The sequence below is a fragment of the Hyaena hyaena genome, unplaced genomic scaffold, assembly GCF_003009895.1.
Source record: "Hyaena hyaena isolate Hyena2069 unplaced genomic scaffold, ASM300989v1 scaffold_300, whole genome shotgun sequence".
Classification (NCBI taxonomy): Eukaryota; Metazoa; Chordata; class Mammalia; order Carnivora; family Hyaenidae; genus Hyaena; species Hyaena hyaena.
In genome coordinates, this window is record NW_024080933.1 from 1,191,559 (window position 1) to 1,207,236 (window position 15,678).

Below are 15,678 nucleotides of genomic sequence, written 5' to 3' on the forward strand. Positions count from 1 at the left end.
GGGCCCTAGGACCCGCCCTCACAGCGCTGGGCGCGGGGAGGGGACCCGGGAACCCAGGCGCCCAGCGCCCCGCCTCCCGTTTCCGGGGCAGCGCGGTTACCTGCACCGCCCGAGCCGCACCTGGCGGAGGCAGAAGTCGCAAAGCGAGCGAGCTCAGAACGGCTCAGTGGAAGGGAAGCCTGCGCCCGGCCAGGGAGAGGAAGAGGCGGCGGCGTGGAGGGCGCCGCGCGCCGCTCGGCGGAGGAGAGCAGGCGGCAGCTGCGCTCGGCTCGCCCAGCCCCGCCGGCCGAGCGCGTCCCCGGGCCCGCACCGCGCCGCTGCGGGCGCACATGGCAGCGTGAGAGGCCGGCGGCGGGAGCAGCGGGCGGCGCCGGGCGGGAGCCGCAGGGCCGCATGGACCGCGGCGCCACCCCGGCCGGCCCCCACTAGGGCCCCCAGTCCACGGGCGCCACCTCCCCCTCCCCCATCATGGTGCCTCGGCGGCCGCCCCGGCCGGGTACGGCGGGCCGGAGTCGCTGAGCCGGGGGCCCCCGCGGCGGCCGGGAGCTGCATGGGGGAGCGCGGGCCGCGCTCGGGAAGATGCCCCGGCCGGAGCTGCCCCTGCCGGAGGGCTGGGAGGAGGCGCGCGACTTCGACGGCAAGGTCTACTACATAGACCACACGAGCCGCACCACCAGCTGGATCGACCCGCGAGACAGGTAGGACCCCGGGCAGCCCCCCCCCCACTCCTCCGGTTCTGGCCTGGGCCCCCTCCTGCCCCGGGGGCCACCAGCCTGGGCCGGGCAGGGGGTGCAAGGGAACTCTGAGAGCCTCTTGCGCTTTCTTCAGTTTGCGGTCCCCATCCCCACCCCCACCCCCCGCCGTCTAGAGCGCCGCTCCTGCCCGGGTGGGCTGCTGGGAGGAGGGGATGGCCAGTGTGCGGACCACAGCCCCAGCCGACTCCCGGAGGGAGGATCTAGGCCCCAGCCGGCACCTGCCCAGAGTTTTGACCTTAAGCTCTAGCCCCGCCCCCCGCCCCTTTTAGGAAGAGGTCGGGCGGGGGCGGGCAACTTGGCGCTGTGCTTCTGGGGCTTCCCGAGAGGGCTTTCCCGAGCTTGAGGGGGGCGACGGGGAAGCATCTGGTGCGGTGGGGGTGGTAGGGACCCAGGAATCAGTGGGAAAGTGCTGGAGGAAGGACTCTACGCGGAGGGGAAGGCAGCCTGGAGTGCGGTTTTTGACAGGTGCCTGGGAGGCTCTTGAGAAGAGCATGGGAGCAGCCAGGGGGCCCGGAGGCCGGGAGTGGGAAGCAGAGGAAGGAGCGGGGGAGGGTTGATCGGGGAGACTGGTTCTCCAGGAATCTCACAGCGACTTGGAAGCTGTTAGGATGTAGATGGAGGTGAGAGGCCTCCCGCAAAGCCCTGCCCATCGCCCCGTTCTCCGTTTCTTCCTCCGGGGTCCGGAGTTCCTCAGCTCTGCACCAGCGCGTCCTGACCTTGGTGGGCACTAAGGTGGCTGTAGGACAGGATTTTTTTTTTTTCTTTTTCTTTTTCTTTTTTTGCTGAGGCAGGTGGAGTCTGAGATGACTGGTATGGCTCTTAGCCTCCAGACTTTCACCCGGTTTTAATTGCTTGGCATTTCTTTCCACACTCACACACAGACTCCCCGTGTATGCCCTGGGAGGAGGAGAGGCCCACCCTCTGAGACTGCTTTGTTGTCCTTTGCTGTCGTGGTCTGTGGTCTTAGTGTCTTAGGAATGTGGAATTTTCACCTGGTCAGTGCGACCTTGGGTGTCAGATGCCTGCAAAGCAACAGAGGTGAATTTTTTGGACCCTTCATCTTGTAGGGTTGGGAAGGAGGTCCCAGAAGTCCAAGATGGAGTGTGTAGCAAGGGTTTAAAAAAAAAAAGAAGCAGAAAGAAATTTAGAGCAGAGATTCCCAGTAGATTCTGTGAGCATGTTAGGTTCATTCATTTAACACTTACTGGGTGCTTACTCTATTCTCAGTACCATGTGGGATGTTTCATTAATGTAATCTGGAAGAGAATTCTTTTTCTTTTTTTTTTTTTAAATAAGTCCTATGCCCAATGTGAGGCTTGAACTCATGACCTCAAGATCAAGAGTCTTATTATGCCCTACCTACTGGACCAGCCAGGTACCCTTGAAAAAAATTTTTAATGCTAGAGAAAGCATCCCTTGGGCAAGCTGCTTTAACTCTGAGCCTCAGGTTTCCAGTTTGTAAGATTAATGGTTTGCTTGGAAGGGAATAGTCAAACTCTAAAAATTGAAAGGAACATAGATGATCATAGCCCAGCTCTTATTTTCAAAGGTAAGAGAAAATTTGAGGCCCGGAGATGTGATTTGCTTGAATATGTTGACCTTTCCACCACTTGCCATACACCATTTTCCTTACCAGCTCTGAAGTTCTAACCTCCACGTTTGTTCTGACTCACTTTCCTTCCCGCTCAGGGTCATCTATCCCCAGGGACGCTGTTACAGTGTTGGTGAACCGGGCAGCCCCTTGTTCTCTTCTAGAACAGGCACAGGTTCAGCCTTCTGTTTCCTCCCCAGTTTTGGTTCCTGAAGCTTCCTGAGGCCAGTGTGCTGTCAGCAGTGGGATATTGGAAGACTAAGACAGCCCTGAACCCCACAATGCTCCCTCACCCTAAGTCATGAATTAGGGACTTTCCCCGGGGCTCTGCGAGGATAATACAGCTAGAGGAAGTTCTCAGTTTTTCACCCTTGGAAGAGGGCAAGTGGAAAACTCACAGCATTGTTTTTCAGATTTTAGTATCATGTGAACCACCATCATGATTTTAAGCTATATTGACCCATACTGTTACTTACTTAATATTTGACGTTAAATCAGCTGAATTTGAAAATTTTTGAACTACTTTCACAAATGGGAAACTGGTAACATCTATTGTCATAAATGGAAGGGATCCTGAAAAGTACAGTGGAAGGGGAAAAAACCAATCCAGTGCCATTGTATTTTAGCTCACTATTGTAGCCTTTCTATACCCAAGCAACAGGTGTGCCCAGGCTTGGTTTTTAGGCAGATTGGCAAGCAGTGGAGAAGAATTAAAAACATACTAGCATTTAACTGAGCTGCTCACTTCACATTGCAAGTCATTGGTTTTAACGCATCTTCATACCTTCTGGTCATCCCACCCATTCTGGGCTGGTGAGGTGGGGGCTGAGTTTGGGGTGCTGAGGTGTTCCTAGTGCAATCCCAAGGTCACTGTTGGGAACTGGAAATTTTGACAAAGAGCTGAGCAGAGGGCATCCACTAGTGGCTCTCTGGAATTTCCTGTACACGGCATTAGGGAATTTATCTTGAAGTCGTGCCTCTGTGGCCTCAGGTAAATCACTTGACCTCTCTGAGGTACAAGTGCTCTGCTGGTGAGAGAAGACAGTTGATTAGATGGCTGCAGGACCCTGCCAGGTCTCAAATTTTCTTTCAGACTCCTTGGCCTCGCCTTACCCTTCTTGATGCGGTGACAGAATAGGGGGAGGGGACCATAGTGAGAAAGAGGAAAAAAATTAAAGCATAAACAAGCCAGACTTCTTTGGGGTGGTGGGATCGGGGAGATCAATTCTGCCAAGGTAGTTACATCTCTGCAACTGATTAATGCTGTGAAATAAAAGATCACATAAAAAGAAGTTTGCTCCTAAAATGTGTGTGTGTGTGTGTGTGTGTGTGTGTGTGTGTGCATTTGTCTTGGCTTTTTCCTTATCTGACTCAGGGAGATGCCCACCCATTCCCCTGAATTTAAAAGAAGTAAGTCAAATGGTCCTTCAGTCAGAAAAGTGATTTCTTAGCCACGAAGAACAAAATAGCACAAAATAGCGTCTCGGGTTACCAACCCTGAAGAATGTCTTGGCACATTCCTCCCTCTGGGGCTGAGCTGTTTCCTTGCTGTCCGCATGGAGGCTGCTGGGGGTAGGGAATCCAGTTTTCAGCTTCCCCTTTCACCAGCGGGTCGGAAGAGCAGCCAGGCAGCAGCCTTGCCAACTCTCTTCCCTTCTCACCCAGGGCAAGACTGGGAGGCCGAAATTCCTGAGGACGGTTGTCCCAACAACCGGAGAGGGTCCAGTGGGCAGCTTGAGCCCTGCCTACTGGGCCAAAGGCTCCAGCTTGCCCACAGGCTGGCCTGAGAAGGTGCTGGGCCTGGGGGGCATCAGGTGCTGTGGCTCAGGCCTCTGCAGCCCCTCAGAGCAGTGTTCTTTTCAGCAGACTAGCTCTGGGTGCTTCTGGGAGCTCCCAGCAAAGGGCCAGCATTCCTTGTGTATTTAACTTAGTGGTATGCAAAAACAAATATGCTGATTGTTCTCTGAGGAAGAATGGACTGTTTGAACTGGTCCTGCCAGAGAAGGTTCCTGAAGCCTAAGTCCTGCTCATTCTGTGGTGTGTGTTCAGACCTTCTTCCAGGAACTACCTGGGAACTCTGTAGGCACGATTTCTGGAGCTATGTGATAAGTACTGGAGGCCCACATGGCTAAGAGGCCAGGTCGAGAGGACCCAGCAAGTTCTCTCGTGATGCAAGGAACTTTTGCTAGTAACCTTGTTATTTCAGAAATAATTTGTATTGTAGGGAGTTGGGTCTACAGTCTAAAGCTCTTAACCATCTTCTGGCTGCAGACCTTATGAGAATCTGACGAAGGTTAAAGATGCTTCCTGAACATTTAAGATACAAAACAGATGAACAGAAGGGAAGGGAAGCAAAAATAATATAAAAACAGGGAGGGGGCAAGACATAAGAGACTTTTAAATATAGAAAACAAGCTGAGGGCGCTGGAGGGGTTGGGTGATGGCTAAATGGGCAAGGGGCATTAAGGAGGACACTTGGGGTGAGCAATGGGTGGTATATGTAGGGGATGAATCACAATTCTACTCTTGAAATCATTATCCTGCTATAGGCTAGCTAACTTATATGTGAATTTTTTAAAAAAGATGGTTCCTAAAGAAAAGTGCAAATACAGTTTTTGGCACATAATTTCAGGGGGTTCTTGGACCCCAGGTTCATGCTCCTGCATAGATTAGTTTAGAAACTGCTCATCACTGCCCATGCTCCCTCCTGTTTAGCTGGGTAGGAAATAACAACTGAGCATTTATTATATTTAGGCAGTCTGCTGAGTGCTTTGTATGAGTGATTTCATTTAATCCCTCTAACAGCCTGGGAATAGGTACAATTATCTATGGGGAAACTGAGGTTCGGGGGGGCTGAGTTTGATGAAGCTGTGATGCCAATGCCAAGGCTAAGTACATTGATATCAGGAGCCACATTTTTAACTGCTGCACTAGTCAGCTGCCTACTGAATTTAGTGGCTGAAGAAAGGCCTGTGCTCCATTGCCTAAGGAATTTGGACTTGGGGAACAGAGCTGGGACAGGCATGATTTCACATACCTGTACCATTCTCGTGTGGCCAGGCCACAGTTAACCAGAGAGCAAGTATGGACAATGGAAGGAGGCTGAGCCTCCTGGCATTTTGGGGTGCCTGGGTAGCTCAGTTGGTTAACCATCCAACGGTTAGTTTCACATTGTGATCTTGTGGTTCTTGAGTTTGAGCCCCGGGTCAAGCTCTGCACTGACAGCAGGGAACCCACTTAGATTTCTCTCTCTCTCTCTCTCTCTCTCTGCCCCTCCTCTGATCACAGGAGCTCTCTCTCTCTCAAAAATAAATAAACATTAAAAAAAAAAAAAGAATCCTGGCATCTTGGATCTGCTACTTGCTACCTGAGTGACCTTGGCAAGTTGCATATTTCCTCTTAGTCTTGTTTTTGTCTTTCCTATGATAGTGACATACCTATAGTTGTCAAGGGCAGTTATGGACATTAAATAAGCTAAATCAGAGAGGGCAGTTAGCACTGAGCCTGATACCCAGAGGTACTTGGGAATGCTAATTCTTTTAGCTTTATTAGAAGGTGCCTATGGAACACTTAAGTCAAATGGAGACTCTCTGCCTGGCTCTATAGCAGCTTTCAGCTGGGAAAGACCTTTCTGCTCTTGTAACCCAGCCCTCTCATTTCACTGATGAAACTAAGACCCAGAGACAAGTGACTTGTCCAAGGTCACACCTTGAATCTCTAGGAAAGGTCTTATTCCCTCTTTCTCTTATGTAAACTTTCTCCCAAAAACCAGATCCAGTTTCTCCTTACCCACATAATAATTTGGGAATTTTATGCTTATGGCTGAGTTATTTTCCATAATCCCTTCTGACAGTGTAGACCAGCAGGTTTCTTTCATACTGTCACGACCGTTGGTGAGTTATGTCCTAGGATACTGAATTTATGTCACACACTGGGCTGAGCCTTTTCTATTATGATCACACGTCATCCTTTGGCCAACCTTGTGAGGTAAGGACTGTTATTATTTTCATTTTCAGATGAGGAAACTGAGACTTAGAAGGATTAACTTGGTCAAGGTCACCAGGAGGTGATGCAACCCAGATCGGTAGTGGGACTCTTAAATCCACACTCATGTTCGCTGTAGCTGTTCCAGAGTCCCCTGTCAATAAGGTGGGCTTGAGAGTTGCCATTTATTCCTGAGCTGAGGCAAACCTGCTGGGAATCTCAGGGAGCTGTGTTGCAGAGGAGGCTTGATCAGAGAAGCCCAGTCCTCAGGGGGGATTAGGAGACCATTGGGGCAAAAACCCTTGCCTTCTGGGAGCAGCCAGCCAGCTAACCGGAGCTATGGGAGAGAAAGAGCAGAGATGGAGGCAGAGAAACTCTAAAGGATACGGTGTGTGTTGAGAGCTCAAAGTCGTTTCCAAGTCGCTTGGGTAAATGTTCCTAATGGCCAGGGAATTAGTAGCCAAGGCACCTGCTCTCTGTCACCACCTCTCCAGCTTTTTGCCTAGCCGAACTGACCTGATTCTCCAATCCCCCGGGACCCCAGGTAGCTATGAAACACTGCTCTTTTGAAGAGAAGAGAATCAGGTTGCCTTAGTTACTGCTAGGGTAGGAACACCAAGCTCAGGTGCACATAAGGAGAGACAAAGCTCAAAGAAGTGGGAGTTGGAAGGTGGCCGGAATGTTGCCGCAGAGCTCCCTGGATGGAAGAATTCTTGGTCAGGTTTTGGTGGCATTTGCAGGGGTTGCCAACTCAGGTGTGGTTGGCAGTCCCTGCTGACTGTCAGGAGCTCTCTCTAGCCACGGCTGCCTCCAAGCAGTGAGGATCTGCAGCCCCCAGCTCAGCCAGGGGCCCTGGATAAGAGACATTTACTTCCCTTGGAGAAATGGCTTGGGCGACATCTCCTAGTGCTTCCACTTGGACAAGGGCAGATGGCTGGATCTGGGCTGAGTGTGTGTGAAAAATTCACAAGCCCTGCATCTCCCAGCATGGAGGGGGCTAGCCGGCCACAGACCCTTAGGCGAACAGCGAGAGGCTCAGCTTGCTGCTGACGGGCTTCTTGGCTGCCTTGAATCCCTGTTTCAGAGTGAGATAAAAGAAGAGAAAACTCAGAAACTGAATACAGTGGTGTTTTGTTATTTAACCTTCACTGGCAGGCCATTAAGCCTCCAGCTCCTGAGCAGCAAACCTCTTGCCAAAATAATGGGGGGAGATTGAGGCGGGGACAGGCGCTTACATTTACTGTGTCGGGAGAACATAGAACATTCTATAAAGATGCTGGATAGGGTGGGAGATGGAGAAAAGAGAGTGGGGAGAAAGGGAAAAATGGACAAGTGCCGTGGGTATCATCTTCCCCTCCCCCTACACCTCCCACCCCACTCCCCCAGCCCCACTCGCCTCCTCAGTGCTTCTACCCATGACATCTCACCGTTGGAAGAAATGGGATCTTTCAGTTTCAAATGTCTGCCAAAGAAAAAGGACCAAGGCTTAAGTTCTCATTCAATGGTCAGCCAGAATAAAAGTGAAGCTGCATCAAGATTAGGGACACCTTTGTTGCCTTTCTTCTTCCCCTGCTCCATTCATCACTCTCTGGCAGCCAGGACACCAGGCCAGTGGCAGCTGCTGACTTTCCCCAGCCGGCTGCCTGCTGTTGCTGGGCCTGGTTCCGTGGCAGCCCAGCTGTCCCCATGATGTCTTCCTCCCCACCCAGCAGCCGTTACTTGTTTGATTGGTCACTGGGGCAGCCCTTAGGATCCACTGACTGGTACCTGACTTGAAAGGATAAAATATCAAGATACAGGCATCAAGTGGCTGCTAGGATGAGGTGACCTTGGGACAGCTTTCTGATCGTGCATCTGTTGTGGCTTTTCTTAGGTAGTTAGAACTCGGAGCATTTCACTTTGTATTCCAGGAATTTCTTCCAAGTGCATGGTTTGTCTTTGTATTACTAATGAGAACAATAGCTGGCATTAACATTGGTGATAACGAGGATAGTAATAGTAATATTTAATCATCTTTACCTAGTAGCTGTCATGTGCCTACCACTGGTGCTCATTGTATATTTCTGGCATTTTGCAAATGGGGAAACTGAGGCTAAGAATAGTCAAGAGTTAAGCTCAAGGTCACACAGGTAGAAAGAGGCAGAGTTAGAATCTGAATCTAGGTCCATCTGATTTCAAAGCCTTACTCTTTGCACCACTGCACAATCAATAAATTTGAAGGGGGGGGAACAGAGGGAAAAAGGACCTTTCTAACTACAGAGAAGTCCACAGAAACACACCTATCAATGTCCTGTTCACTGTGGAGGAAAATGTATGCTTCCAGTCCAATGTTGGTCTGATGTTCCACGCTATTCCCAGCAAGTAGATGAGGTCTTCATAAAGATTTTCACAGGGCACCAAATCAAGTTCTGGCCCCGTCATCACACATAATAAGTGCCCTTGAACAAGTTTCTTCTCAGAGTAGGACTTATGTATCTTCCGGAGGATGAAATAACACCAAACAGGTCAAGTCTTAGCCCAGTGCTAAGTGCACATGAGGCTTCTAATGGGAGCTGTTACGAGGTAGGCTCATTTGCCCTCTGTGCATTGGTAGAGGAATAGGAACCATTGTTCCTTCCTTGCCACCTCAGGTGTCTTCCTGGTAAGCCAGGGCTCATCTGAGCCACATTGACATCAGAGCTTGCAAACCACCTTGGCAGCCCTCATTGTATAAATAAGTCAATAAATTCTTTTCCCCTGGTCTTATCGGAGACAAGCCCTTCTTTGGAATTTCTCGAGTGAAGTGACTCTTGCCAGTGAGCTGGCACTTGGGCTGTGTGTGAAGCAGGGGTAATGAATTGCAGTTGTCATGGCAGAACTAAAAAGGCTGATGCACAAACTGGAGCTATCTGGAATTCATTTGTAACTGCTTGATACCATGTCTCTTTGCTTGAGAAGTCCCCTCCCCTCTCCCCTCCACCCCCCGGACTGTTTGAGAACCTGCTGATTTTAGCATGGTGGTGCAGAAGGGCATTGGTATTTATCTCGTCCCACCCAGCCAGGGGTTGGCCATTCATTCAGCAGGTATTTATTGAGTGCCTACTAGGCTTCAGGCTTGGTTGCCAGTGCTGAGAATCAGAGCAAAGTCCCCGCTGCAGCAGGGTGTACCCTTGGGCGAGGGAGAAGGGCAAATAGTTGAACAGATAAGTTGCATTATAACAGGGGGCTTGGTGTTCTCTAGAATTCTTTTCCCTATCTTAGGAAGATGGAGGGACAGACCTGTCTGCTGCATCTGTTGACAGTTGTGCTGTGAATTTAGATCTGGAACTGGGAGACATTTATGCCTTCAGCAGGGTGTTGCCAAGAGCCTGTTACGATGAGCTGGGCACTGCGCTAAGAGCTGGGCATGCAAGGGCGAGACACAACAGTCAGTCTCCAGCTCATAATATTTACTACTAATTTTTAACGAGAGAGTCATCAAGCTGGGCAAATGTAGTTGAAAACGTCAGGCTCTCTGAACCTTGGTTTCCTTTCTCCCCTGTTTCATCTGGACTCCTTTAATCATTCAAAAATATTTATTGAGGGCCTGTAAATGGGTAGGGTGTCTGTAACATGTCAAGCATTGTTCCAGCACTGGAAACTCAGCAGCAATTGGACCAACAGAAGTCCTGTCCTCATGGAGCTTACATTTTAGAGCAGAGGTTGTCAACTTGGGGAAGACTCAGAACACCCTGGAGGGCTTATTATTTTTTTTTTTCACTACTTAAAATTATCTTTATTTTTTTTTTATTTTTTTTACAAATATTTTATTGTCAAATTAGTTTCCACATAACACTCAGTGCTCATCCCCAAAGTGCCCTCCTCCATGCCCACCCCCCCTCCCCCCCACATCCATCAGTCCTCAGTTTTTGTCAGCATTCAAGAGTCTCTCATGGTTTGCCTCTCTCCCTTTCCCCCACCATTTCCGCCCTTCTTCTCCCCCTTGTTCCTCCGTCAAGTTCCTCCTAATCCTCCTATACGTGCAAACATATGATATTTGTCCTTCTCTGCCTGACTTATTTCGCTCAGCATAACACCCTCAAGGTCCATCCACGTTGCTACACATGGCCAGATTTCATTGTTTCTCATTGCCATGTAGTATTCCATGGTATAGATAAACCACATCTTCTTGATCCATTCATCTGTTGATGGACACTTAGGCTCTTTCCATGTTTTAGCTATTGTGGAGAGTGCTGCTATGAACATTGGGGTACATGTGCTCCTATGCCTCAGCATTTCTGTATCCCTTGGGTAAATTCCTAGCAGTGCTATTGCTGGGTCATAGGGGAGTTCTATTGTTAGTTTCCTGAGGAACCTCCACACTGTTTTCCAGAGGGGCTGTACCAGTTTACATTCCCACCAACAGTGTAGGAGGGTGCCCTGGAGGGCTTATTAAACCCCACTCCCCAAGTCCCATCTCCACCCCCAATTTGAGTCAATGGGGCTGCTGTGGGGCCTGGAAATTTGCATTTCCAACAGGTACCCAGGTGATTCTGTGGGTCTGTCCTTTGCAGAACCACTGGCACTTGGTTAATTGAATCCTCACAGCAATCTGGGAGACAGTACCATATTATTTCTGTTTTATAGACAGGGAAGCTGAAGAACACTGGTGAAGTAACCTGGCCCTCCTTCTTATGCTAAGAGAGCTAACGGAAGTGGTTTCAGAAGCAAGCACTGTTCACCTGCATTGCTATGATCGCTCGGAGCACACCATTGTTCTAGGTCTTTTGCTAACCTGAATGAAGCCCAGTGGTGGCAAAATCTGGAAGGGTTTTCTCCTCCATTGTGAAATAAAGCCCAGGGAAGCAGGAAGTTTAAGGGGATTCCAGAAGCCAGAAGGACTTCTCTTCACATGAGATTGTATAGCATTTATGTATCCATACATAAATCAGAGAGAATCAGAAGACATCCACGTTGAGCTGCTCTGTGGAGAGAGAGTCACTGGGCTTCTTCAGCCTTGGGAACTTTTATGCCATCTGCTCCGTCCTGCACCTCTAGGGAGTGTAGGGGAGGTGTGTGGAAGAGGCAAGTCCCTCTTCTCATTGAATCCTCACAAACCCTCTAGGAAGGCATTGTCCCTGGTTGGTCCCCTTGACCACAATTTGTATTTTACATCTCATCCCTGTCATCTTGTCACAAGTTCTGTGACCTTGGTTAAGTTATGTAAACCCTACTGAGCCTCAATTTCTTCACTGGCAGAATGAGAATAAGTTAGAACATACTTCATAGGGTTGACCAAAACCAAATTAAAGGTGTCTTATTATATTCAAGTTCCACTCTCTGGATAGTTCTAAATGTAGCAATTAAGGCCTCCTCAGTACATTTTATAGCTTTATTGATCATTATATAGTTACTGCTCAATTCATATATTTAGAATACCAGGCATTTTGGACATAAACCATTTTCTTTTTGTTTCTCTGGAAAAACTGATCTTATTTAAGAGATAAACGTCTTCCCAATAAGCAATGACTTTTGCTAGATGGGACAATTGAAAGGTATCTTAGGGGCACCTGGATGGCTAAGTTGGTTGGGCATCTGACTTCGGCTCAGGTCATGATCTCACGGCTCGTGGGTTTGAGCCCCGCATTGGGCTCTTTGCTGGCAGCTAGCTCAGAGCCTGGAGCCTGTTTCAGATTCTGTATCTCCCTCTCTCTCTGACCCTCCCCTGCTCATGCTGTCTCTGTCTCTCTCTCAGAAATAAATAAAACATTAAAAAACATTTTTTAATAATAAAAAAAGAAAGGTATCTTAACAGCTGAGGGAGTTTCAAAACCAGTCTGAGTGCTTTATTTCCATTGCTGACATAAAACATTTGACAGCCTTCAGTGGAGACCTGGGTATTTTATTTTCCTCCTTACTGATCAGCCAGACAAGTTATCAAAATGTGGTCCCAGACCAGCAAGCATACCAGCTTCTCCTAGGAACTTGTTAGAAACACAGATTCTCATATACACCTTTGCCCTACTGAATCAAAAGCTCTGGGACTGGAGCCTTGTGACCTGTCTTTTAAGGGCCTTCTAGGTAACTCTGCCGCCCCTTCAAATTTGGGAACCACTGGCTGAATGTTTGCAGGCAGAATGACCTAAGAATGCTAGAGGTCACAGGCAAAAATTGACTAGATTTGAAGAACCTTCTGAGCACAGGTAGGTGCAACCAATTGAAATGATCTTCATTGCCTTATGAACATTTTAGTATCATCCCAAATCTCATATTTGTCCAAGCTGGACCTTCACACTTCTTCCAGCAGGCCCCACCATTGCTCAACAGCTTTACTTCAAGGTTCAGTTTAGAAAGGCCTTCCCCATGTGCCTTTGCCTGGGCCCCATGGCACCTTACACTGTAGTAGAATAGCCTGACTACGTGCATGTTCTCCACCCGTGGTTATTAGGTAGCCCAGTGGCTGGCATGCTATAGGAGTGCACTGAGCCAGGAAATGAATGCTCCTCAGTGGGGAGTTTTAGATTCTGTTTCTGGCCCTTCTTCAGAGCAAAAAGTCACTTGCATTCCCTGAGCCCTAGTCTCCATTGCTCTACCACGGGGAGTAATAATCCTTGATCTCCCTTTCCACAACAGAGAATAGGATTCTCAAGTTTGATTGGACTCACAAGAGGGGTGTGCTAAAAATGCCCATGTCTGAGATACCAGAGGGGCTGAGTCGATTAAGCATCCAACTTTAGAGATTTGCTCAGGTCATGATGTCACAGGTTCATAAGTTTGAAACCTGTATCGGTCTCTGTGCTGACAGTGCAGAGCCTGCTTGGGATTCTCTCTCTGCCCCTCCACACACTCAAAATAAATAAATAAACCTAAAAAAATACCCACATCTGGCCCACTCCCAGACATTCTGGTTTAATTGGACTAGGGTACAGCCCTGAATGTAGGATTTCTAGGGTAGAGCCAGATTGGAGAACCATGACTGTAGGTAAATGTTGTCTTTCCTCATAAGCATTTGTAGAGTGTCAGTGAGATTACTTGAAAGTACCCTCTAAAAGGCTTTAAAGCTAAAGATTTATACAGTTCTACCTAGAAAAATTGAGATGACTTAGGAAATATTTAAAAAAAAATAGTTGTGGAAGGAAGGAAGTAGGTCTGTGGGGGATGTCAATCACCTTGCTGTTGAGCAGTTTCCCCTCTTCTGTACCTGTCTTGTGATTTCTTTCCTGGCATGTTAAGGATCAGAGAGATTTAGGTTCATCTTTACCTTAATATGAAAATCTTTAAATTCCCATTGCAGCAGTAATGCTTCCGAATAAATTGGTCTAAGCTACTGTGGAGCTGTAAGCCTGGGGGCTGGGCCTCCAGTGCATCTTCTGTCTGACCTCAGCAGAACCCAGTATGGATTTCATGCACACATCTGCGTCCTTGAGACTCCAAGAGAGTGGGGAGTGCAGACGTTGTCACCATATAGATCATAGCCTATGGGTAAGAACTAATAATAGCTAACATTTATTAAGACTTTAGATTATGCCAAGGTCTGGGCTGTGGGCTCTGAATGCATTTTCCAATTTAATTCTCATAGCAGCCCAATGAGGTGAGTACAGATACCGTCTCCATTCTGCTAATGGGGAAACTGAGGCTTAGAGAGTTGAAAATTTGGCCCAGGATTATAAACTACTAAGTGGCAGAATTGGGATTCAAAATTAGTCTGCCTGACGCCAAATGCACATTCTTCAGCATCCTGTAGGTCAGGCAGAGCTGTCAGGGAGAGCAGCATGGATTTAATCCTGGTAATTCAGAGTAGAGCCCTTTCACTACGGTAATCCCTACAGTGGCGACTTCTTTCAGTCGCTCAGGGTCTGTTTGGAGAGCCAGACTTTTGTGTTTGCTCTACTCCTGTTTTAGCAGATGTCCTCCTTCAATAATCAGGGTGAGTGAGCTGTTTTTTGGAGTACAGTAGGTTTTACAAAATCCCCAGGGGGTTCAATGCCCTTGACCAAATTCTTTGGTCCATGGTGGTGATCAGCATCTTTTCTTCACCTTCCTTACTGACTGTGTTTAATAGAGCTCCATCTCTTATTACTTTGGCACAAAAGACTTAGCAAGAATCAAGCTCCTCTTGGAACTTGGTGTCTGCACAGCATACGGGCTTGGTCTGCAACATTCTTGCTGGCCCAGCGGAACATGCTGTGGGATGCGTGTTTTGGGTTCTCTAGAAGTCATTTGGGTCATCTCAGGCCCAAAATGGCTCTAGCTGGGCATGAGTTACCTTCCACTCCTGTGGCACATTGGGTGGAATTGAAATAAAAGAATACCATTACCTTCATGTATTTGGCTTCTGCCGGGAGCTAGGCTAGGAAAGGGGTACAGCAGTGAACAAAGGCAGACCTTGCCCTTCATGGAACTTATAGAGAAATAATAAAAACATAATGTAATTACATATTAGGAAAATGAAGAGGCTGCTGTGTTAGAAGATAACAGTTCTGGGGCACCTTAGTGGCTCAGTTGATTAAGTGTCCACCTCTTGATTTCAGCTCAGGTCTTAATCTCATGATTCCTGAGTTCAAGCTGGCATCAAGCTCTGCTCTGATAGCATGGAGTCTGCTTGGGTCGGTCTCTCTCTCTCTCTCTCTCTCTCCCTCCCTCCCTCCCTCCCTCCCTCCCTCCCTCTCCCCCACCCATGCTCTCTCTCATGCCTGCATGCATTCTCTCTCTCAAAATAAATAAATAAACTTAAAAAAATTTTTAAAGAAAATAACAGACCTTGTGAAGGACATCAGAGTTCAAGCCATAAAGTTGTAAAGTTCTGTAATTAGAAACTAATTAGAAACACTAAATTTGCTTTTACCTTTAAATAAGGTACATCTGTAATGATCGTCTGTCTCCCTCTTCAACCAGGTTTTCTTATTTCCAGTCAGTAGATTATGGCACTAACTGTAATGGAAACAACAAACAGTTTCTTCTTAACTTTGGCCAAGGAGCTAAGTTTCCCCTGAGGCAGCATCATCTATTGAATGCATACATCTGGGCCTCCTAAGAGTGGCTCAGATGCAGATTTCCAGGCCCAGCCACAGTCAACATAATCAGAATCTGTGGGTTATGCCCAACAAATAAGAGCCCTGGACCTGATGGCTTCCTTGGGGAATTCTGCCAGATATTTAAAACAGAATTAATCCCAATTCTTCTCAAACTATTCCAAAAAACAGAAATTGAAGGAAAACTCCCGGACTCATTTTATGAAGCCAGCATCACTCTGATTCCCAAGCCAGACAGAGATCCAGCAAAAAAAGAGAACTACAGGCCAATATCCTTGATGAATACGGATGCAAAAATCCTCAACAAGATCCTTGCAAATCGAATCCAGCAGCACATAAAAAGAATCATCCACCAAGA

The 15,678-nt window shown here is 48.1% G+C and overlaps 1 protein-coding gene across 2 annotated transcripts in view; it reads left to right on the plus strand.

The window, feature by feature from the left end:
* The first annotated feature begins 511 nt into the window (after positions 1 to 511).
* WWC1 (WW and C2 domain containing 1) overlaps positions 512 to 15,678 on the plus strand; it is a 154,956-nt gene continuing 139,789 nt past the window's right edge. For both annotated transcript variants that reach the window (XM_039247661.1, XM_039247662.1), the window contains exon 1: positions 512 to 698. In XM_039247661.1, the coding sequence (XP_039103592.1) occupies positions 580 to 698 (119 nt within the window). In that variant the 5' untranslated portion in view covers positions 512 to 579. The remainder of the gene's footprint in view (positions 699 to 15,678) is intronic.